The sequence below is a fragment of the Brassica rapa genome, chromosome A09 (genome assembly GCF_000309985.2).
Source record: "Brassica rapa cultivar Chiifu-401-42 chromosome A09, CAAS_Brap_v3.01, whole genome shotgun sequence".
In the NCBI taxonomy this organism is placed as follows: domain Eukaryota; kingdom Viridiplantae; phylum Streptophyta; class Magnoliopsida; order Brassicales; family Brassicaceae; genus Brassica; species Brassica rapa.
Window position 1 is genome coordinate 22,335,790 of NC_024803.2, and position 25,156 is coordinate 22,360,945.

Sequence of the window (25,156 nt, forward strand, 5' to 3'; positions counted from 1 at the left end):
GTCGTGTAATACTCAGCCATAGTACATGACACCGTTCGTCTGAGTCTTCCCGATCCAGCGAATAAGGGGTTTCCTTGAACCCGCCGGGTACGAGGTCTGAAGGAACACTAACTCACCCCAATATGCCTAGCATTGTGGGTTACACAAATGCTATCGGCCAATATACGATTAATACTAAACCCGGTAAAAATAACACAAGGTTTCAAGTAATAATCACAACACAATCAACCACATTCCAGAATCTAGCATAAAGACTAATTCCAGAATACCTAACTATCCACAACTTAGCGATATCATCTAAGCATTCTGCATTCGCTAACTAACCAATCAACCTAACCATTAGCATGCTACTACGGTTCTCAAGCAATAACTAAGCATGCTATCAACTTAAACAACATAACCTCAATTATTAACTACTCAAACCGTTACTCAGTTAGACCTGGCCTCCTGCCATGATCCAACTTCCAAGTAACGGGACCCTGCATAAAAACAACTCAGCAATCAATTGATTATAACTCACAGTTTTTGGTTGACCGTGGCCTTGACCCCGAATCCGTCTTCTGCGTTCCGAACCCTTTCTTGACCTTCACAAGTAGACCCACTTCTGAACTGATCTTGAGTCGAGCAGAACCTCTCTTAGATGTAGACTCGAATCGAGTAGAATAACTGTTCTCGAAAACTGCCGAAAAGACTCGAAAACGATCGAAACTCGAACTTTCTTTCTCTAGCTTTCTCTCTCACGTTTTTCTCTGAGTTTCAGGTGTGCTGGATGGTTTAAAATGAGCTGGGGTCGTGGGGTTTATATAGGATGCAGCAACCAATCAGAACAAGCCGTGTGGCAGCCCGTGTGTCGCCTCGCATGGCTCCGGACGCATGCGTCGCGGCACCTCGTGCTCCACATGTCTGATGGCATGACCAGGACATCATGCAGAGTGACACCATGCCCTCCAGATGTCTGATCCACGGCCTGACCTCATCCAGATTGACACTCAGCGCACACATGTCGCTCAGCATGCTCCGATCGCAGGTTTCGCGGCACCTCGTGCTTCTGGGTGTCAATCAGCATGCTGTGCTCTCCTGGGCTTCAACACCTCCTGCTTCCCTTGCCACATACCATGCCAGGCAGGTTACATCACGTCCTTATCTCATAGATAAGGCCAGCTCGAGCTTCTCGGTCCATTCGACTGATTTCGACCCTTCCGATGAATTTTCGTCCCGCGATCAATCCCGAATATTTTTCTACGCCCGTTCTGATGAGATGAATATTTTTAATAAACTCCAAGTGAATCCTGACCTTGATGGAAAATATTTCTCGAGCCTCCGGCTTCCTCGAAAAATCGATAATACCAAAATTAGGGTTTTCGCCAAACTTCGGGTTTTCCCGTCGTGCTTCGATCCCGTCGTGCTTACTTCCCGTCCTGCTTAACTACCGTCCTGCTTCCAACTTATATTATCTTCCAAATAATATTCTGGTGATAGCCATTAAGTTTTGCGGAAAACTTAGTGGCTAAGAAATGACGGGTTTCTGAAACGTCGAGCTTCTAAACCGTCGTGCTTCCAAAAATGTTATGCTTCCAAAACATCCTTCTGATCAATCTAACACTTTTCTAACCATGGTCCAGCAGCTTATGGTTCACCCATGATCAATTCTTTGACCATCCATTGCCCGCGGTACGACCACTAAATAATAATACTTTTTTTTTTTTTTTTTTTAACGGGTTTCTACACCACGTGATGGAAAATCTAGCGCTAGCAGTAGTAACTGAGGCTCAAAAATTAAGACCATGCTTTCAGTCGCATTCGATCACAGTCATGACATCGCAACCCCTGCGGACAGTGCTCTACAGTCCAAGCCAATCAGGGAGATTGGCAAAATGGGCGATCGAGCACAGCGACTACGACATCGAATACAAACCATGAACGAGCTTGAAAGCGCAGGTGCTAGCTGATTTCGTAATCAAACTCATCCCGAAAGAGGATAACGTGAGATCGAATACCCAGAGATGGAAATAACATGTCGATGGGGCCTCGTCGAGACAGGGGTCCGGGATCAGAATACAACTCGAATCCTCGATAGGAGAAATGATCGAGCTATCGCATGGAATTCAGCGCATCAAACAACGAAGCCGAATACGATTCCCTGATCGCCGGCTTACGACTCTCACAAAGCATTGGTGCCCATGAAATTAGCGCCTTTAGCGACTCACAGTTAGTCACAAGCCAATTCCACGGAGAATATGAAGCAAAAAACGAAAGAATGGAAGCGTATATCGCAGTTCTACAAGAGATTGCTCAGCAGTTCGACAAATTCAAACCCACAAAAATCCCCAGAGGAGATTACACATCGGCCGACGCTCTAGCTCTGCTAGCTTTGTCAGGTGTAACCACTACACGAAGACACATAGATCCCCTGAGCAAAGGAATCGACCTTCACAGAGACAACATCCCTCGCATCGGTGTAACCACTACACGAAGCAGAGCACGGAGAGAAAGCCAGGACCTCGATGACGAAACCAACTGCAAGCTCAACGATCAACCAACCCCGAGCACGTCACACGTCAGGACTAGAAGAACAGCGACCACTGCAACTATCCCCGAAGAGGCTGTTCACGAAACTAACAACGAAGCACACGATGCCTTCAGAAAAAAGCTTGAAGCCAGACCAGACTGGATAATCCCAATAGTTAAATACATAAAAGACGGCGAGCTCCCCGCGGAAAGATGGAAAGCTCGAAAAATAAAAGCCCGAAGCTCGCATTATTGTATTATGGAAGAAAAACTGTACAAAAGAAGCCTGGACGAACCATATTTGTTGGGGATGTCACCCAAAGACGCATCACAATCCTAAAGCAAACTCATGGGGGATCATGCGGAAGCCACTCTAGCGGGCGATCCCTAGCAATCAGGATAAAGAAACTAGGCTACTTTTGGCCAACGATCGCTGATGACAGCGAGCAATTCGCACTAAAATGCGACAAATGCCAAAGGCACGCACCAATGATACATCAACCGACTCAAAAATTGTCTATGATATCTTCACCATACCTTTTTGTGAAATGGTCCATGGATATAGTAGGCCCGCTAGTACCTTTTGGGCTGCCAAATTGCGATTCCTTCTGGTATTAACCGACTATTTTACCAAGTGGATCGAAGCCGAAGCATTCTCCAATGTCACCTCTACGACGGTAACCAGCTTCATTTGGAAAAACATTATATGTCGACATGGTTTACCATACGAGATAGTAACCGACAATGGACCACAATTCATCTCAAAGATATTCAACGATTTTTGCGTAAAGTGGAAAATCAAGATAAAGGCCGCAAGCCCCCGTTATCCAAAGTGCAACGGTCATGCCGAAGCTGCAAATAAAACTATAATGAACAACCTCAAGAAAAGACTCAACCTTAAGAAAGAGAGGTGGGGCGAAGAACTGCACGGCGTCTTGTGGGCCTATCGAACCCCCCCCCCACACGGCAACCCAAGAGATACCATTCTCACTATCTTACGTAATCGAAGCCGTAATCCCAGCCGAAATCGAGGTCCCAAGTCAGCGACGAGGAATATGTCAAGAAGACGTCGAACTCAATCAAGAGCTATTGATCCACCAGTTAGACATGATCGAGGAACGACGAGAAAAAACTGCAGTATGCGTACAAAAAATTACCAACAAACCGCGGCACGTTATTACGACTCCAACGTAAAAAAAACCCCGCCTTCCCCGTAAGTGACCTAGTCCTTTAGAAGGTATTCGACAGAACAAAGGAACCGGGAGAAGGAAAATTAGAGACAAAATGGGAAGGTCCATACAAAGTAGCCAAAGAAATTGGAACCGGAGTCTACGAACTAGAAAAATGCAAAACCGGTCTCCCCGAGATGAGACGTTGGAACGCTTACAACTTAAAGAAATACTACAAATAACACAAAACCCGAACCTCAACCAAGTCCATCGAGCTTCGAGCTGGGAGGCTACCGGCAGAAACAGCTCAGTAAAAAGCATCAGAACTACGAATAGGCTTAATCCCTCGAAGAAGTTACGTAGGCAGCTCGACACCGAGCGCAGCCCAAACAACCAAACAAACTTTTGTTCTATCACTCAGAAGTCTCGAACTACTAGCATAACCCACCCTATTGGCTATGTCATCAGGCCCTATAAAGTCCCACCAAACAGATTCCTGATCAGTCTCTGTTCCACACCTTTGAAATGTTTAAAAAAACAAGCTCAATGAAGCTAAAGTTGAACAAGACATTCGATTAGGAAAGGTATTAACCCGATAATCCATTTTGAAGACATATATATGTTTCTTCAACAAACCAAAAGATAAAATAAAAACACAACAAAAACTACAAACTCCAAAGCAAGCGGGTTAACTTTCGCATCACTCTTGATCAACCGAATCACCAGAAACCTCAGTAAACTCGAGGCGACTAAGGGAAGGATCCGACACCGAAGCAACACCATAATCAAGATCGAGCAAGATCTCTCGGTCTCTAAGACGCCCCAACTCCTCTTCGAGCTTGAATCTGTACTCAGTCAAAGCCTCAATACAAGCTCGCACCTCCTACAAACGAATCTCCGCAGCCGTCTCCTCCTTCTTTCGAAGCTTATCCTTCACCACGGCCAGAACCGCATCATACTCCCGGGAAAGAGAACGACGAGCAAGACTGCGTTCCTTGAGAGCTGTCGCCTCGTGACCTTCGATCTCCCGCCTATGCTTCTCCTTCGTCAAGTCGAGGTCATTATGGATATCAACCTTCTCTGCCTTGGTAGCAGCCAACTTCCCCTTCAACCCCTTAAACCTCGACCTCACGTTTCTTCTCCGTCACTTGAACGGTCTCCAACTCACCTCGGAGCTGTTGAATCGTGAGAAGATGACCTCCGACCTCCTCTTTGCTCGGAAAGTCAGCCAAACGCTTCTCCATCAAAGCAGCGTATACATTGCTCGCCTCCATAGCCTAAGCAAAAGCAACAACAGAGTTCGGGCAATCACCATTTAACCCGACAGAGCATTAGAATAAATTGCGAGATAGATTACCTTAGCATTCGTGACCGCCATTCGCACGTAAGCATCACGCTCACGCATGTCATCCAGAGAAGGAAGCTTGCATCCCTACTCTCTGATCTTGCGCAAAATCAGAGCAAGGCCCTCGTTTCAAGGATTGGTACCTTGTTGTCGTACAAAAATCTCCACGAAGAGGTCTCATGCACGTTCGGAAGACAAGCGCTCGGGTCAACCTGAGAAGTACCTTCACCAGAAGCTCGCAACGGTGGAGGAAGCCCTGAGTTTGGGGAATCCGAACTTAAAGAATTGATCTATTCTAGAACTCTACGTCGGTGAGTCGACGAATCAACGTCGTCGCCAAGAGCTCGATCACCGACAGAACCGGCTGAAGTGTTCGGCACCCTTCGAGCCCCACCCACAGGAACAGCGATCGACGCCGACCTAGCCAAAAGACCAGGAGATTGAGCATGTGATCTTCGCCTAAGGGTCGGTCCACGTTGGACTTTCTGAGCTCATTCCAACGACCCCACTTCGGAAGACTCGTCAGGACGATCGGGTAACGCCTCCTTCTCCCTCTCCCCTAAACAAAACATATATGGGGCATTGAGCGCGCGCAGACATTCGAATCTTTCCGAAAAACGAGAGAAGAAGAAGTATCAGCTTACTCTTGTTACGACGACCTTTTCCCGGTCGAAGAGGGACCACCAGACCAACAGGAGTAGCACGGTTTTCACCCGGTGGAAGAGCGTAAGCAGCTCGAATTTGATCTATGGTAAATGCGAGCCATCGAGGGTTACCTCGCCGCAGAGTTGCAATCAATCTGTGCAGCTCGAGAGTCATAGGCTCAGGACCAAAGAGCTCTACAAATAAGCGAAGAAAGGTTAAAGAATGCCAAAAGAAATCGAGGAATATAATTCTCCTCGAAAAAGAAAATAAAAATAAGAAACTTTAAGAACTTACCAATCTCGTCGGACCACTCCCTAGGGATCTTCCCAAAATCGAAGTCGCCGACCGACGCCGGGTTAATCTTTAAAACGAAAAATTTCTCCCTCCACCGGTCATCCCTGTTAGGAATACCGTCTATAATAGAACGGTCGGGCCGAGGAGCGAGAATCATGGTGCCAGGAATGCCGCTGTTTCTCTTAATAGAAAACAACTGCTTTAATTCCTCGAGGACAAACTTAAGACCCTCCTCCCTAGCTCGGATCCACGAAGCCAAGAAGTAGCGCCAGAAATTAGGTGTCATCTGGGCAAAATCCATCCCAAGCTCGGCGAGCGCCTCAAGAAGGAAGCGAGGAAGAGGAAATGACAAGCCTCCGTCTTTGAAATGCGACGTGTAGGCCCCACAATACCTCGGCCTCACAGTCTCCGGAGTTTCGCCATCTTTGAGTGCTTCGATCTCGACGGCATAATCGATTCCCCAGAGTACATAGAGGCTCTCGATATGCTTCGGTTCGATGATCGTCGGGAGATGAGGACCAAATTTCTCAGATGTCATAGATTCGAAACAAGAAAAAGCACCAAGAGGAGGACGATGAAAGAGAAAGTAGAATCGTGGTGTTGAAAAAGACGATATATTCGGTAAAATATAATATATATACATATAAAAACGGTTCCCGAAACACTAAAGATTAACCGGTCACAAACCGTCGATCTCAACCACACGATTTGAAAATGGCCGACAAGTCAAATCAAGCCGATGCGCTTGACGTGCCACTTCCTGAGAATCGCGACGCCGTCGGGCTATGTCAGTTTTCACCCTTTTGGTTTCCCAAATAAACCAAAAAGGCTGGGGGACAAATGTTGGACCCAATTTTGGTCATGTTGTTAATGGGCCTCGATCGATCAAATGGGCCGCGAAGAGCTGAAGCCCACAACGAGCACTCGAGTTCCAAACGGAGACTTCGAAGATCCGGAGATCACGGAACGACTGCTGAGATCGCGGAGCAGTTGCGAACGTCACGAGAGCAGCATGCTATAAGAGGAAGTAGACACATAAGGAAAGAACACGTTGAAAACCCTAGAGAGAGCTACACCCACAGTTCGACCCTGTTTTCATCGATCTTTAGATCTTTCTCTTAACGATCTAACTGTAACGTTCTATCTCGTTTTACTCATTGTATTCGATCTCATTCATCAATAAAAGTCCATTTTTGCTTACCGGAAACTGATTAAATCGTTGTGTTCTAAAGATGTCGTTGCCTACATCATTTATCTTCTCATGATTAAACTCCCAATCACTATCAAATTATTAGTGTAGATTTTAGGATCTACAGTATTGTTATAGACAAGAAGTCCAATGGTCTAAGACATTATCTGACAATTAAACGAGTTTATTCACTAAAGATATGCTTATAGCAATTCCTAAAAGGATGATATATATATGATGAGTATACATCTCCCGAAGATGATGCTTCCAGAGGGAGAATTGATGATGTGCGTGGTTGTACGCTTTTTCCTTATCATTGGTTTTGTCCAATTAGGTTTTCCATGTCAAAGTTTTAACGAGGTAACAAAAAACACGCAAATGATAGATACCTATAGAATAATGTTATCACTTAAGTGATGAAGATCTATCAATCTTCCAATGTATTTTGATTGAGAGAAGAGGAAGAGAATGATCAAGATCAGTCATATTTGAAGAAGAATCAAGAGATGAACACATTCCATTCGTTTAACAGAATTGAAGGTCAAAACTTTTACAATCAAAAGAGATCTTCTAGATGAAATTAAAATATAAACTTAGTGTCCATAGAAATATCTTTGAGTCTGCTTTCATCTTCAATTTGAATCCAATCATTCCAGATGATAAAACTCGAGATATGGATGTTTTCGTAGGACATGGACAAGCTGTCTCAAAGTACCTAATATCGTCTGATATTCAAAATATCATTTGATATTCCAATCCTACCAGAGCTAGACATGTGCTTAAAGTTATAAATGGATGTTAGCTTTGATTTCCAAGTGGTTTAATGTTATTTTGTCCTACGGTCATCAAGATATTTAAGTTTAAGTGAGGAGTGTCAAATCTCCCAAGGGAAGTGATTCGGTCCAAGCCCAAGACTAAGGAATTAATTCATCACCTTGGATTGTGTCTTATTAGATATCTCAAGTTATGTTCTCATCATGAGATTTTTTCACATATTGTTATCTATATTGCAAATTTTAAAATGCAAACCACCCATAGTTTGAGTAATAAAATATTTTTTGATGTAAAAAAATGTATGATTTGTGTGCTCATATTATTTATAGAGGTTGCGAAGGCAAAAAAGTTGTTGATTGCAATCAGAAGTTGTATTCTATCCACGATGAACCAAATGAAGAATTTGAAATTCTGAACACTCATGTCAAGAAGCCAGATATTCAGGTTCAACAGACAAACTCGGTTATGAAGAAACAAGAACTGAATCCAAGATAGATTGTCGACCCTATTATGGCAAAGGGAAATGAAAATCATGGATTTGGAGAACCAAGAGGAGTGGACGTAGTTGGTACTGGTGATCCGATCTCAGTGTCGATCGACACAATCTTCCCATGTCGGTCGGCACTACTTAAGAGAACCAATATATCAAGATGTTATCATGGCATAGATTTGAATAGAGAAATCACGTTGGAAGATTTTTTGGAGGTTGAGAAAGAATAACAGCCTGAAAATTTAGATTTAAATAGAAAAATTACTATGGAAGATTTTATGGAGATAGAGGATGAATAACAGCTTGAAAATTTCTCAAAAGTAAAGCTTGATATTGACCGGCAACCTACGGGAAAAGATCTGTACACTTTACCAAAGGCTAGCATTAATCGGTATCCACCTTATATAGATCGACACTCATGGTTGGACGAACTGCCAGGTTGCATGCTTGAGTTTGAACCAATTAAGGAGAGAATGGACATGTCCAAAGGCTCACACCTTGCTGTCCCCGAACATCTGGAACCACCTATCTGCGCAGAAAAGACTGCTGGTTTTCAGAAAAGAGTGAAGCAGATACATGACCCTGTGAAGTTTGTGATTCCCTGCACTATTTCTGAAGCTGAATTTCATATTCCAACGATAGAAATGTGTATTTAGGTTCTTACATTGGGGTATTTGATGATAATCTGCATGCACTGGCTCCTAAGAAAGGCTTCAGATATAAATGTGACGTCGACCAAGGCCCATCGGTAGCAGTTTCGAACGACACCACTTCAGTGTCGATCGACACCTATCGTGCATCTGAGCACAAGGAGTGTGAAGTGTGTCGAAATCTTTTGATGGAGGCACCACCGCGAGATAGCAAGTCTAGGGGGTGAAGAAGAGGAAGAAGAAAAAGAGAAAAAGGACCAAGGGCAGTCTTCAATTGTCATTGATTGTACACTTCTCAAATGGTGCCACAAAATACATAATGTGTAGTAGATGCTTCTCACAGCCATTTGCAAAGGTTCAAGAACTTTTTGTTGCTGAGATGATGACAAAAGAGAAGAGTCGATGAAGATCTCATGAGCAATTTGATGAAGCTGAAGAAATTAGACATTGAGACTTGTTTTGGAGAAATTTCTCGTTCTCGTCTATACCACATCTGATCTCTAGAAGTGAAGCTAATGAGTAAAAGTGTTTAGTAGGAGGTAACCCACTATAAACATTTTCATGTTTTTAGACTAAAAATGAATGAATAGAAACGACACTGTAGTAGAGTAATAACACTGTAGTACTGTCGAGCGAGTCTGTCTCGAGAACATGAGACACATGTTATTAGTATCGAAGAAAAATCTTTCGTGCTAATTGAAAAGGCACCTAAAACTGAAGATGTTGAGGCCGGAGTTGGATATCCTCCACAGCGACGAAATCCAGAGCTGGAAAGAGATAGATATGTTGATCATGAGTGTGTGCCACCAAGTGGAGAGGCACCTGAACTTGAGGTTGTTACTGTTAGAGTTGAAATTCTCCCACCACGTAGAAGATAATAGGAGACACTAAATGTGTCAAAATTTTGCATCACTATATAGCTAGAAATAATTTGCATGAGGTAGAGCTCAATTAATAATGTTAACAATGTGGTTGATATGAATGAGATGACTTGTGGTTACAGGAAGTGGCAGATAGTAAAAATTCCTTGCGTTTATGCCGCAAGTATATATATATATATAAAAATGTTGAAATCTATGTAAATGAGTATTGTACAACAAAAAAGTGGCGAAATATATATAAAGATAGTATAAAGCCTTTACAAGTGATGAATTTTGGTCTAGACTAAATATGTTAGTTGTCTTGCTACCACCATGGACAAAACGTAATCTGGAAAGGCCAAGCAATTATGTTAGGAAGAAAGGAAAAAATGAATCCAGATCAAATATGAGTATATGACCCACCCAATTGACGCGACAAAAGAAAGTGATGACATGCTTAAACTGGAGGGAAGATGCACACAATAAGTAAAGTTGTAAGAATCCAAGTGGAGAGCCATTCAAAGAAGCCAAGAGGATGACCAAAAAATAAGTTTTGTATATCGTTGAAATTTTCAATATATTAGCTACACATTACAGTTTTGTTTGGGTAATACATTTTCATTTATTTTGAATTAGGGAAGAGCTCCACGACCAACAAGGATCACAATCACAAGGACAATTACAAAAAAAAGTGTTTCATTATGACTGATCACAAGGTTGGAGATCATTGTTTAAATCCTCAAAATATGAGTTGTGTTCTATTGCGTAACGGTCTGGACTGATTAAATATATAACTAGATGTATGGAAAATGGTAATTTGATTCTTTAATGAAATCTAAATGAGTTATTTGTGTTTCAAATACTTGTATGAGAAAACTTGGTTTAGTGTCATGAGATCATTTCTCAAATAAATATTGTTATGTTTTTCTTTGTAATTATTTTTATTTTCAAGTTATCATATATGCATGAACTGTAACTAATTTTTTACAATTAAACTTATTGATATTTAATATAATTTTACTATGATGTTTAATAATATATATGTTTTTTTTTGTCAAACAATAATATATATGTATATACATACTTCCTAACGTTTCGACTTCCATTTAACATGGCTTATATGCAACAAAAAGCCTATTAAAAATAAAACAAAAACTAACAAAATATTAAAATTTCAACACTGCTATTTTATAGAGTTATAATGATTTAAAAAAAAACTCGTTTAGCTTTAAAACAGAGAGATAGCATTAACAAAACAGTCTGAAACTTTAACAAACAGTCTTGAGTCTTTAAAACACAGACGAGATCATCTAAAGAAAACAGCAGAGAGAACGATGACCACAGCTGATTACGTGAAGACAGCTTAGCCACTGTCCTCGTACCTTATTCCAGACACACACTGAAACCAGACAAACGCAGACAGAAACCAAATTTTAAACCAGGCTTAAAAAAAGGAGCAAGTATCACTCTTCTTCGGACTCGGACTCCGCGTTCTTGAGCCATTCGATAAAAGGACTCACGTTCTTCATCACCGGCGAGCTTTTGATGCCTTTATCGTACCATCCAAAAATGACATCTTCCTCCAAAAGGTCTTCATCATAAAAACCCTTGATAACAAGAGCGACTTCTTTAGCAGCCTCTGAATTAGCTTTCTCGCAGAAAGATTCTATTGCGTTAAGCAAAACCATCTGCCGAGGAGCTCCATCATCTTCTTGCATCATCATCAACGCCACGAGATATTTCTTCTTCTTGAGAGTTTCTTTAGCGAATCCCTTCCCTTGGCCAGCAAAAAGAGCAGAGAACAAGGCGTCCATCCTCTCCTGAGGAGTGGCGGAGTTTGACGATATGGCGGTTCTGAGTTGGGAAGGAGTTGAACCGTTGTTAAGAAGCTCTTTTATCTCACTCACAAGCTTTTCATGAGCATTTTCAGGGATCTTGCCATGGCCATTCTCATGTAGATTCTTCAGTGGCTGCTGCACTTCAAGCGACTTCTTCTCCACAACTGCTGGCGTCTTCTCTTCCATCGTAGTCAGCATCACCATATCTGCTGTTGCAGCGCTGAGCTGTTCTTTCATTCGTTTTTCAGCAGCCTCCCGCGATGTATCTGTTTGCCACTGGACATCATCATCATCATCTTCTTCTTCTTCACTGTCCGCTTGCTCATTTTCATCAGACTGGCTTGGAGGTGGGGAATGATCTTTCTTCTTCAAAACTTTCTCTTTCGAACTACCAGCAGTTGATTTCTTCTTAGAGGCAGCCTCCTTCTTAAGTTTCTTCATCTCCTCATCAGCCGCTTCACCTTCCTTCAGCCTTTCTTTCTCAGCTCTCCTCATAGATTTCTTGTCTTTCGAAGATTTCTTTTGTTCTGGAGGATGCTTCAGAATAAAAGCAGTGAGTTTGTCCCTCATATCGACATCCGAGATAAACCCACAAGCCGCACATTTCAGCTGGAGCATCTGCGTCTTGGTGATAAGTATCTCGGTTTCGGGGTTTCCGCATCCATAACACTGGACATACTTTTTGATAAAGTTCTCAAGAAGCCCCGCAAGCTTGGAAGTGTCGTGGGCTCCGTTAACCAATGAGGTTCCCGTCTTCTCATCAAACTTGGACTGCGCACCCAGCTCACAGCCAAAGTACTTGGTGGTGTAAGCAGCAGGTCTCCCCAAGGCCTTGGCGATTTCAACCATGTTAACAACATTAGTCTTGATGCCGTTACCTCTACCTTCGATCTTGGTCATCATCCTCGGCATCTTGTACCTGTAGAAGGCATCGTCACGGTTGGAGGCACCAATGTTTTGTAAAGCCATTTTGATTTTGATTACAAAATAGTGTGGGGGTGGGGGGGAATGTCAGAAGAGACAGAGATACTGAACGCTGGAACTGCTTGTGTTGTTCAAGGCCTCGAAAGAAGATCCAAGACGAGTGGACTTCTTCCTGGAAGTAGGACAGTACTCTCCTAAAAGCTGTATAGACGATTGAAAGAGAGAAGCCTGTTCAGACATAAAAGATTCTTCACACTCCACTTTCGACAAAATGTAAAACCCCAGCAGCTTTAACTGCCAACTTCCTGTAAACACACAATAAAGACAAAGATTCAGCCGCAAATGAATAAACAAACATACGGATATTTATGCGTTTCAATTATAAACAACAAGGCACAGAGATCTAACCGGAAAATTCATAAATCTTGAAACACACAAACACACAAAATTTCAAAGAAGCAATAACAGGAAGGAAACAAAGAAAAGTTCCGAGATTTACAATATAAAAAGACACTACATCATCATCAAATCAAATACATATCATCAACATACACAATTAAACAACGCCCCACCCTTGTCTCAATGAAACAATCAATTTCTAACGATTCCAATAAAAAAAATTCTTGAGAATAACTATGGGCCATTCAAATTGAATCTCTATACTCCAGATTTTTCGGATAACAATCGGATCAGATTGTTTGATTAATCAAATATTAAGTTAAATCGTAATCGCAAAGTAGTATCAGCAGCACACGAACCAAGTACCTCGTAAGATGGACGAACGAAAAGCTACGATTGTCTCTCGTGCGTTTGAGAGAGGAAGATGAACGCTTGCGCCGATGAAAGAATGAGAAAAGGCACTTAAGCTAGAAACGTTTTCTGTGTATTTATATATAAATGACAAAGGAAGGAGGCTGGAAACGCGTGATTGTGGTTCATCCTTTAGGGCAAACTCATCGTGTCGTGTCCAATTATTTATTTGTTCTCTTTCCACAATTTTTTTTATCTATATCCATTTTTTTTTTTTTTCGTTTTCTATTTCAATTAATTATTTTACTGACCAATAATGATCTACAAGAACGTCCAATTCAGCATTGAAAATCAACTAATTAACAAGAGTTTTAACGTACATCTGTGTAGATATTTTCAATATTATATTTTGTTTTATATATTATGTAACTCTTTAATTTTGTTGTTTTCTTAAATTTTTAATATATAGTGATTGATTTTAATAATTTGTTATTAATTATTTAAATTTTTGAAATCGGTATAATAAATACATAATTTGAAAATAATCAAATAGATTATTTTATTCAAAATATATTTTTAAAACTAAATTCTACAATTTGCATAAAATTTATTTATTTATATTATAGAAAGGATATTCATTTAGGATAATTTATTATTTCATATTTTGTTTATAAAAAATATTTTAACATCTATCAATTCAATATACTATGCGAATTATAAATAACTATATTGTTCTGTTTAAATAATATAACTCTATTTTTTTAGTAATTTTTATACTTAGCAGCATTTACGAGAATACTTTAAAAAAATTTATCGATATATAACAATTTTTTGGATGTTATGGTATTAAGTTTTCGGATTCTTTGTTGGGTTTTTTTTTTACAACAAACATTTACAAATTCATGTTGATTCTGTAAACCAAATTGGTAACCCCGCATCCATGTGAACGACGAAAGACGGTTGTTTTCTAGAATTGCGTGCTAAGCTATCCGCCCATAGGTTGTCCGTCCGAGGTACATAAACGATGTATGAGTTTGGGAAACTTCTTTTTAAAAGCTTAATGTCTTCCAAGTAACTTTCAAATGCTGACCATTCTTCTAGTTCCGAAACCATCTTCACCAATTGAGAACAAATTAATGCCTCCACATCTGAATGAAGAGGTGAAAGACAATGCCCTTACATTCCTTGCCCCTAATAAACCATCAAAACCCGATAAAGTACTATACCAGCCTTGCACTGAAAATAAATCCAGATCTTTCTATGAACCATCTATGAAGCACCATCGTTCCGAAGTCGGTATTGTGGGTCCGGTTTGTACCTGATGCTCTCTCGTTTGATCCTTTACTACATGTGCCTCAGTCCAAACTGTTGATTCCAATTCTGTTATTTTAAGTGTGTCCCTTTGATCAATATCCAGATTGCTAAACACTTTGTTATTCTGACCTTACCATATATACCATAATATCTATGCAAATTGGTGGTCATCCATCCTTGAATTGACTCTCCAAAAAAGATGATCCATGTTAGCGAAAAAAAACTAATAGGAAAAATATTGGGATTTGATGGTATCTTAGATAAAACCCACACTTCATGTGCTGGAGGATATTCAGAAAACACATGGTTTATTGATTTTTCCTGATCTCCGCATCGAGCACAACATATATCCTCTTATATTCCTCTCGCTTTTAGATTTTTCATTACCGCTATACATCCTGAAAGGATTTGCCATAAAAAAATGTTTTATCTTCGGAGGACACCGCACTTTTCAGCATAAATCTTTTAGTATATCCACTGTAAGACCATTAAATTATAGTGGATTTTTTTTTATCAGGATAGACCCGTTCCACTTGATAACCTGATTGAACCGAGTATTTCTCATTGTTAGTGAAATGCCATCAATTCTTATTTTCCATCTGATTTCTATTTAAAGGGATACTTTCAATAATTTTTACATCATGAGGATCCACCAAAGTCTTGATTGCCTGTAAATTCCATGATCGGGATTCCGAGTTAATGAGAGAATCCACTGTGAGGTCCGACTAACTGTTTGAAGGTTTTTGTTTGCTGGTCTCGGGCGAGTGGTTGGGATCCAAGGATCATTTCATACTGAATAAGATGAACATGTTCCCACTCTTTTAATTAGTCCTTTACAAACCAAAAATCTTGCAGAAATAATACTCCTCCAGCCATATGACGGGGAGTATGAACGGATAGGTTCTAGGGGTGAAGCATTCTTATAGTACCGTCCTTTGAAGACTCTTGAAAAAGAGTATTTGGCTTCTCAATCAGCCTCCACAACTGCCTTCCAAGCATCGTCGTGTTAAAATCAATAAGATCCTTAAAGCCTAGTCTACAATTATCTTTAGGTATGCATAATTTATCCCAATGCATGCATGTTGTGCTTCCTCCTGGACTCCACCGAAATTGAGCTACTGCACTCGTTAACTTTTTAATTGTAGCCTTTGCTAACCAATAAACAGACATCACATGGTTTGGCAAGACCATAATCACCGATTTAATAATCAACTCTTTTCCTCCTTTAGTAAAAAATCAAAAAGTCCATCCACTAACCTTATTATTCAAGCGGTCTTGTACAAAGCCAAACACCTTAGATCATTCAAGGCTTTCTGGTAAACCTAAATAAGATCCCATTCCTCCTATATTCTGGATTCCCAAAATATCTCTCAATTTTTGATGACTGGATTCTTCAATTTTATGTCCAAATTGAATTGAAGATTTCTGGGAATTAATTTGTTGCCCTAAGACGGTCTCATATTCCTTTAAAATCCTGGGAATGGTTTGACATTCCTCCTTCTTTGGCTTACAAAAGAAAAAACTATCATCTGCAAATAGCAAATGAGAGATTGTTGGACAAGCTCTTGCTACCTTCACACCAGTTAATTATTTCACTATCTCCGCTTTCTTAATATTCATAATTAATGCCTCAATGCACATAATAGATAAATAAGGAGACAAAGGATCCCCTTGATGTAAGGGATATACATTCCAGCATTAAATTGATCCAACGAGGATCCAATCCCATTTTATGAAGAAGAGCCTCAATAAAAAATATCCGTTTTGATTGCCATAAACTTGTTTTGACAAGACTTATGTGTTCTCAGTCCATGAAACATTTCCTGCGCTATAAAAATATTATCCGATATTAACCTGCCCGCCACAAAAGCCGATTGTGTCTCCGAGATTAGTCGTGGTAGGCAAACTTTCAATCTTTGACACAAAACTTTCGAGAAGATCTTGTAACCAACATTACATAGACTTATTGGCCTCAGTTATGTCATCCTTATAAGTCTCTCTATTTTCAGAATCAAGCAAATATTAGAAATATTTAAACGTGGATCCATATTTTCTCTAACCAGAAAATTATTCACCATCTCAACCACATCCTTCTTAATAACATGCAAGGAATGCTGAAAAAAGAGAGTTGTCATTCCATCCGGACCTGGCGCTTTCTCCGGATGCATCATGAATAAATCTTGTTGAACCTCTTCCTCCGTTGCTATTCTTAATAATATTTGATTATTTGTCATTAAATTAAGATTTGAAAATATAATATTTTTTTTTTAATTTTACAAAATAATTTATTTTTAATGTTGTATTTTTAAAGAATATACTTTAGCATCTATGATTTTAAGCTTTGTATAATTTGAAATATTAACTTTTGAGTTTAGAATATTTATTTTCAAATTGTGTATTTTGTCAAGAAAAAATTAGAAAACTACAAAACTATATTTTAGAAGATTATATGACTTTTAAATTTTTTTTTGTTACTACATTTATTCACTATTTTATAAAAACATATTTGAATTTTTGTTAACATTTTTAATATTTTAATAAAAATAATCTGTTATAATTAAAATAAACATTAAATTTTAAATTAAAATTTCAAAATTTCTAATAAAATGTTTAGTAAATAAAACATCAAGTAAAGGTTAGTTACATATTATATTTTGTATATAATAATTTTGAGATCATATATTTTTACAGTTTCAAAATAAATAAGAAGCTAATATATAGTTATAGTTATAAAAGTCTAACTTATGCTAATAAATTTATCTTTTGTATAGAGATATTACATCGTTTAAAAAATTTAACCCGCTTTAATGGTGAATGAGAATCTGTTTAATGGAACTATTAAAAAGGTTAATTTACCAATTTAATATAATTTTTTATATTTAATTCATATAACACATTATTTTAATATAATATAGACTATAATTATAAAATTTATTAAAATATCATAAATAATTATTTGCTTTTATAGTAAAATTTTAATTAATATTAATTTATAATAATATTATAATACTAATTACAAAGTTAATTAATATATTATTTTATTAAAATTATTTACATTTTCGCATGATTTTGTTAGATTTTCTCAACAGCTTTTGTTATAACTAAAAATAAAATTTAAATTTTTAATAACAATTAATTAATTATTAAAAAATTTTAGAAATATTATATATTTGATTGGTTAATGTAAATAATAATATATGTTAGATGGGTCATACGTGACAACTCTAGGGTGTATAGAGGTGCTGTTTAAGCTACTGGGAAACAAGTTAAAAATGCTTTGGAGTGTGAACTGCATGCAGGCAATATTGACTGCTTTGCAACATGCTTGGAGTAGTGAACACATGAACGTTATTGTCGAAAGTGATTGTCAAAAAGCTATTGAGATATTGAATAATATGAAGTCACTACAAGAAAACATATTTTTTACAAGGGCAATATACGTTGTAAATTCGTCGTAAACGGAGTGTTACGACGAATTAACCTCGAAAGACGTTTCGTCGTAAAACTTCCGTCGTAACGGAGGTTTCGTCGTAAACAACTTGTTACGTTTACGACGAAATATATTCCTCGTAAAGCGCAGGGCATCGTTTCATCGTAAAAGAGACGTAATATTCCGTGGTAAAGTCCACGTAACGGTTTCGATGTAAAGCAGACGTAAATATTTTCGTTGTAAAGAACACGTAAACGTTTCGATGTAAAACCCTCGTAAATCTTTCGACATTAATCACTCGTAAACATTTACATGGAGTTTACATCGATTCTTATTAATATATAATAAATTTGAATAATTTTTTTAACCTCAAATATAAATTTGAATTTATTTAAAATTCAGAACTTAAAATAATTTTAATTTTAAAACGAAATATGAAAATAAAAACATATTTTAAAAAAGCATTTAAAAGTCATACAATAATATTTAAATTCATAATACAAACCGAAATATAAAAAAAACTACATATCATCGAAGTAGTCGGTGGGGTTGCTCGGCTGTTGACGGGTTGGATCGGACTCTTGGGGATCTCGTACTAGCAACCCAAGAGCGGCGCGTCTCTCACTCAACATTCTCTAAATAACCGGGTTTCCCACGGCCATCACGTCTAGCAAATCCTCAAGAGAGTCTAAACAACCTGCTGGCTATCCATTCGAGCTTTCATCTGAGAAGTCTCTTCATCCCGTCTCGAAGTGTATGACGAAGTTGCCCTTGCAACTTCGTTAACAGAGCCTATACCGACTATCCGTCCCTTCTCTTTAGGAGCCACCTATAAAATTAAAACATATATTAATATAGTTAATTATGTTAAAATATTAAAAATAATGTAAACAAAAATTTTAAGTTGTACCTCTTCGAAGATTCTGTCGGCGTCTTCGGTGGACAATGTGACGGGTAATCCATCGGGAGACTCTTGGGTTAGTTGCGTCTCCCGTTCTTCAATCCGAGAAGCCATTGCTTGGAAGAGTTTCTCAGATGCAGGATCCACAAAAACTCCGTCGGATGTGGCGTGAGTCATCTTCAATAGGTCAGACAGAGATGGTAAGACTCCCGTCTTCTCAAACTACAAAAAAAAATTAAATTAAATATTAAAAATTAAATTAATTGAAAATTTTAAAATAAATATTTAAAACAAAATTTACAGCTTCTAGACGGATTCCTGCATGAGGTTTTTGTCCTGTTCTGTGAATCATGGGCAAATGACCATCTTTATCCTTCATTCTTCGAGAAACCGAGCACGAATTGGCCTTTTCGATCAAAGAGGGGTGCTTCCAATAGGCGATGAGGCCATCCCACACATCCTTCGTGAGCTCAGTGGGCTTTCCCTCATACCCGTAGATCTCCCACTTGTCCTTCCAATCGGAGACTGTGTTGCAGAGGCGGATCTTTGTCTTTGCAACGAATTCCGCCTTCACCCTCTCAGTGATTCCCAAAGACCAATGCCACTTTTGCTGAAACACAAAATTTTGAAGAAATTATAATTAATAATAAATATTTAAAAAATATATATATATTTAAAAGTGGAAATTTAATTAAATTTAAAAATCTTACCGCAAAACATTTAAACCAAGTGATCTTAACGTGATTTAGTGTCTTGCTCCAGTTCGGATATGCCCCATCGTAATAACCCTTAATCGTCTTCGAAACGCTCTGGCTAACACGGTTGTTAGCCCCAAACCTGAAAAAAAACAATATAACCGTTAGAAAATAAAAATAATTTAAATTTTAATGTAATAAAAATTAATAACTTACCAATAAGTTCCTCGGGGTCTATCGGGGTCTAGAACATCCAAACCCTCCCCACCAGGCTGGACAAGCAAATCCTCCACCGTATATCTCGCGAATGGGGCATATGAAGGCACACGCAAATCCGGATGAACTGCACCTTCTGGGACAGGCTGAGGTGCAGCCGCTGGAGGAGGAGGTGGAGGCATCTGCGGTGGAGGAGGAGGACTCCAAGCAACTCTCTGAGAAGGCTGAGAGTCTGGAACTGCATCGGAAGACGATGGACCGGAAGAAGATGTACCGGAACCATCGCCAAACAACTGCACATAAGTAGGTGCTGCTGATTTCCTCCTAGGAGCCATCTAAAAAAATTAAAATAAATTTAATCAATTACGACATAATTAAAAAATTATTCCGTTACCTAACTAATCACCTAAACTAGTATTCCGTCACCTAACTAATCACCTAACTAATTACCTAACTAATCACCTAAACTAATTACCTAACTAATTAATCACCTAAACTAACTTTAAAAAAAAAAAAAAAGAGAGAAGAAAGTTTACCTTAGAGGGAGAGCAAAGGAGTTTGGGAGGAATGAACGAGGTAGCCTAGCTCTCGGCGTCTCAATATATAGATAACGATTCGTCGTAAACGCGACGTAATATTACGACGAAGTTACCAGGCCCGCGTTTTTCCATTTACGACGAAGCTACCAGGCCCGTGTTTTTCCATTTACGAACGAAATTACCAGGCCCGTGTTTTTCTGTTTACGACGAAATTACGTTGAATAGGTTTACCAAGCTTTTCCATTTACGACGAAGTTACCAGGGCCGCGTTTTTTTTCATTTACGACGAATTTACCAGGCCCGTCTTTTTCCATTTACGACGAAATTACCACGCCCGTGTTTTTCGGTTTACGACGAAATTACGTTGAATAGGTTTACCAGCTATTGTTGTAGTTGTTTCTAAAAATGCATCACTAATAATATCTTGAACCCTATCATGATTTACCATCTGCTCCTCTTGATGATAATTATATTCATTATGCACATGATTCGGTTCTTCATTATGATGAGCATCCTCAAAATTATTATTACTACTACTAGCTTTATTTCCCCCATAACCCTCTCCATGTTGATACCAAATGTAGTACTGTGGTGTAAATCCTCTGTTTACTAAATGATTCCATACAGTTTCACTACGTGCAAATTTTGAATTCTTACATTTTTGACAGGGCATAACATCTTACCGCTTTCCTGCGTGATCGGTGTACCCGCCTGGTGCATGAATGTCTCTAGCCCGTTCAGAAATGCGTTCGTCACCCTCGCATCGGAATCTTTGTGCAAATACATCAAACTCCGTAACTCGTAAATATTACCACCACCGGCCATTTTTTTCTTAGATTTTTTTTTGAAAATTTTTTTTTGCTGATTTTTTTTTCCGTTTGTGTGTTGTGAGGAAGAGAGTTGTGGGAAAATGACATTATATATAGAGAATTTTTGAGTTGGGTAATTGAAATATAACAACGATTTTAAAAGGAATGTTTTACATGGATTTTACATGATTTTAACATAATATTTACAACGACTTTACAACGAATTTAAGTAAGTAAAAGCACATTAAATACACGTTTTCACCTAAATATAACGGTAACATGATTTGTTGTAATGTCGATGTAACGTTTACGACTATTTTCGCTTTCCACGTACTTTCGTCATAAACTTACATGGACTTTACGACGAAACAGTTTCATCGTAAAAGTTCCATGGAGTTTACGACGAATTTTGGTCTCGTCGTAATTGCGTTGTAAACACCTTGCAAATTTTCGAGGAATTATTTTCGTTGTAAATCTTCGTTGTTACTGATACGTTTTCTTGTAGTGAGTTGCATTTTGATGTATACATTGGAAAAGAGAAATTCTGGGTGGAAGACGCGGTTAGAAAAAGTATAGTTTCAATGGATCAACTGTACATCGAATAATCCTGCAGATAAACTGGCGAAAGAGAGAATACAAGACTCTAAGTTGTTCTTGTTTCATAATTATTTTCCAATGTTTATTAATGAAGTACATTCGGGGTTAATAAATAAAATGAAGTGTTATAAAAAAAAAATAATATATGTTTCTTGAGGACAAAGTACCCAGGTGAAGAGGACGGTTACAGTTTGATAAAACATGGACTGAACATGATGGTTTACTAGACTCCATTAGTAAAGGCTGGGATGAATCAGGAGAAGGAAATAATGCAAATTTTGTCACAAAACTTATTAATTACCGTCATGAAATTTATAGATGGAGAAAAAACAATCTCTTTATGTGAAAGAGAGGATCAATGAACTACAAAGGATATTGGAAGAAGTCCAACGAATGACAATATAACTCAAGAGAAAATTGTGGATGTCATAAAAAAGCTACAAGAAGTGTACAAAGATGAGGAACAATAGTGGGACCTGAAGAGTCAGAACATGTGGTACGCGTCAAGGGATCTTAACACCAGATTTTATCATATTGAAACAACAGCAATCTAAAAGTAGAACTGTGAGTTTACATGATGAAGGTGGACCGTGGATAACAAAGGATAAAGACGTTGAAAAAGTAGTAGTGGAATATTTAAAGATTTATTCAGCTCCATATTATCCTCAAAGTTTGAAAATTTTCAAATGTGATCCGACCAAGCATTACTTCTTAGATAAACCATGTGCTGATTAGGAATGTGACATATGATGAAATAAGAAAAACATTATTCTTGATGCAGTCAGAGAAACACACCAGTCCAGACGGCATGACACGCTTTTCTTTCAGCAACTCATGGCCTATCATAAAAATGAATTGTCTTGATCTGGTGAATATTTTTTTGAGAAAAGGAAAATTGAATGCTAGGTTGAACATTACAAATATATATTTGATTCCAAAAACACAGAGACCTACCAAAATGACAAAACTGCGACTGATAAGTCTATGTAATATAAGATATAAAATCATTTCCAAGGTATTGTGTCAAAGGTTAAAGTGATGTCTTCCAATACTTATATCGGAAACACAATCAATTTTCATGGCAGGATGATTGATCTCGGGCAACGTAATGAAATCTTTCATGGTATACGAACCAATAAATCTTGCCAAAGCAAGTTCATGACAATCAAAACATATATGAGTAAAGCGTATGAGAACTTCCCTATGCAGTCGATTTTTGCAAATGTGGACTACTTGTTCTAGAGGACTACACCACATGTGGATAATCATCATTTCACATGGATTTTATGGCAATAATATGGTTTTTCAGCATCATACATGTCAACCCTAGAGATACTCTTCAATTGGTAGAATCAGAATCAACACTTTGGAATGAGGCACATGCAGCACTAAAACAAACGGCCACCCAACCTAGAGAGGAGGAATTGTCAATCTTACCTCAAATATCAGGTCGATTGTGTTTCACGAATAGTTCATGGAAGATACGAATAATCACTAGGACAAAATGGTATAAACACATTATACAAATTTCTGTCCATTTAATCCAAGCTAGGTTGATGGAATGGGCGATGGTCCAAAAAACGGTAGGAGGAATGGAAGAGGTCGAATAATGAATTTATGTCCCTTTAATCCAAGCTATCCTGAAATAAAAGAAGAACAACGAGTTTATGAATGATAAAATAAGAACACAAACTAAAAGATATAAAGGATGGAATGGTTAATGGATAGATGTTTGATGATCGATGATGGAGATGGTATGGATAGATGATTGACTGTCTCCATATGTGGTATTGATTGACTCTATCAATCTGTGATATCAAGGCTGATGAATATCTCAAGCAACCTATAGAACCACGAGCTCAGTAGACTACTAATGCTTCTCACACTTAAGAGTCTAAAGAACACTTAAAGAACACTCTTTGAAAAGACAAGGTTTTTGCATACTAATTTTATTGATTGAAAGGTGGTTTGTACAGTCGAAAATGAGCTTATATATTGCTCAGAAATCTAAGTCTAACGACCATAAAGAGAAAATAAAGAAAACAATCAAAAACTAAGCAAGACATCGAAAACTAGCCATTAGAGCATGTTGTAGGATTTGGCTCTAAGTAAATGATATACCTTGGATTTGACTCGTTTTCATCCATGGTATATAGGTGTTTTACTATATATATATCTATGTTTTCTACTCTTCTAGGTATGTTTTCAAGTTCAGGTGCATTTCGGAGTAAAGCTATGACTTTGGAGCATTTTGGAGCTTAAAGGACATTTCACCCGAGCTGACCATGTAGAGGTCGACGAGAGGAAGAGATAATCGATCGATGCGCATCAGTGCTGTCGATCGACACCAAGAGATGCCTCGACAGATGAAGATTAATATCGATCGATGTACACAAGTACCATCGATCGATGTCGAGACATTGGACACGCGACATTTTGGATCCATCGGACTTAAAACCCAAGGCCAAGCCAAATTAAGAAAATGCCCTGACGAGTTTTTAACCTAGTAGATTCTATACTGCCTAAGTGTTTTGACGGCAGAGGAGAGCTTTTGTTACAGTTTTACTTTGAGAGAGAAGAGAGAGTTTTGGAGAGAAGATCACTTTTGATTGGAACTCCTTGTTTTCATTTCTTTTCATCTATACTATGAATTTCCATTTCTTTATTGTTATTAATTGCTTTGCTATGTCTCAGTAGTTCATTTATTAGATCTAGGGTTCATATAGGTTTGTGGGATTAGCCCTAAATTATAGATCTGCCTTGTTGTGATATTCATGATAGATTTATATTCATTGCTTGTTTTAGCCTTGCTAACTAGAACTTGATCATAGGATTGCATACTCAAGCACCCTTGTTATCCCATCCTGACATCATCTATCATATTAGGACTGCTAGAGAGGGCTAACCGCCAATTTAGTATCTTAATAGGGCATATCATACTCGCGCATAGGCCTTGGTTAGAATCCGTCGATCGATGTCCTCAACTGACTATCGGTCGACGTAGGCAAAGGTGTATCGGTTGACATCCCAATAGGACCATCGTTTGACACTCTCTTGTGTCAACATACTAACCGTTGAGACACGAGATCTAGCTTGTTAACCAGTGAAACATGCGACTGCTGATCACTGAGTTAAGCGGTTGAGCTCTAACATATCATGCATGCAACAATTAGGCATCTATAGGTATTATAATCTCCAACACCTGAATAGTGGCCCTGC

The 25,156-nt window shown here is 38.5% G+C and overlaps 1 protein-coding gene across 3 annotated transcripts; it reads right to left on the bottom strand.

Annotated features, from left to right (window-relative positions):
- Nucleotides 1–11,117: 11,117 nt before the first annotated feature.
- Nucleotides 11,118–13,692, bottom strand: LOC103848723 (probable eukaryotic translation initiation factor 5-1). Of its 3 annotated transcripts, none has more exons than XM_009125560.3 (3): nt 13,452–13,692; nt 12,791–12,991; nt 11,118–12,738 (listed from the first exon to the last, which is right to left on the bottom strand). In XM_009125560.3, the coding sequence occupies exon 3, from the start codon at nt 12,729–12,731 to the stop codon at nt 11,388–11,390; it is 1,344 nt and encodes a 447-aa protein (XP_009123808.1). In that variant the 5' UTR covers nt 12,732–12,738; nt 12,791–12,991; nt 13,452–13,692; the 3' UTR covers nt 11,118–11,387. The 3 variants fall into 3 exon arrangements, with proteins under 3 accessions (XP_009123808.1, XP_009123809.1, XP_009123807.1); XM_009125561.3 differs by having other exon boundaries at nt 11,118–11,873; nt 11,904–12,991; XM_009125559.3 differs by having other exon boundaries at nt 11,118–12,991.
- Between the last annotated feature and the right edge of the window lie 11,464 nt (nt 13,693–25,156).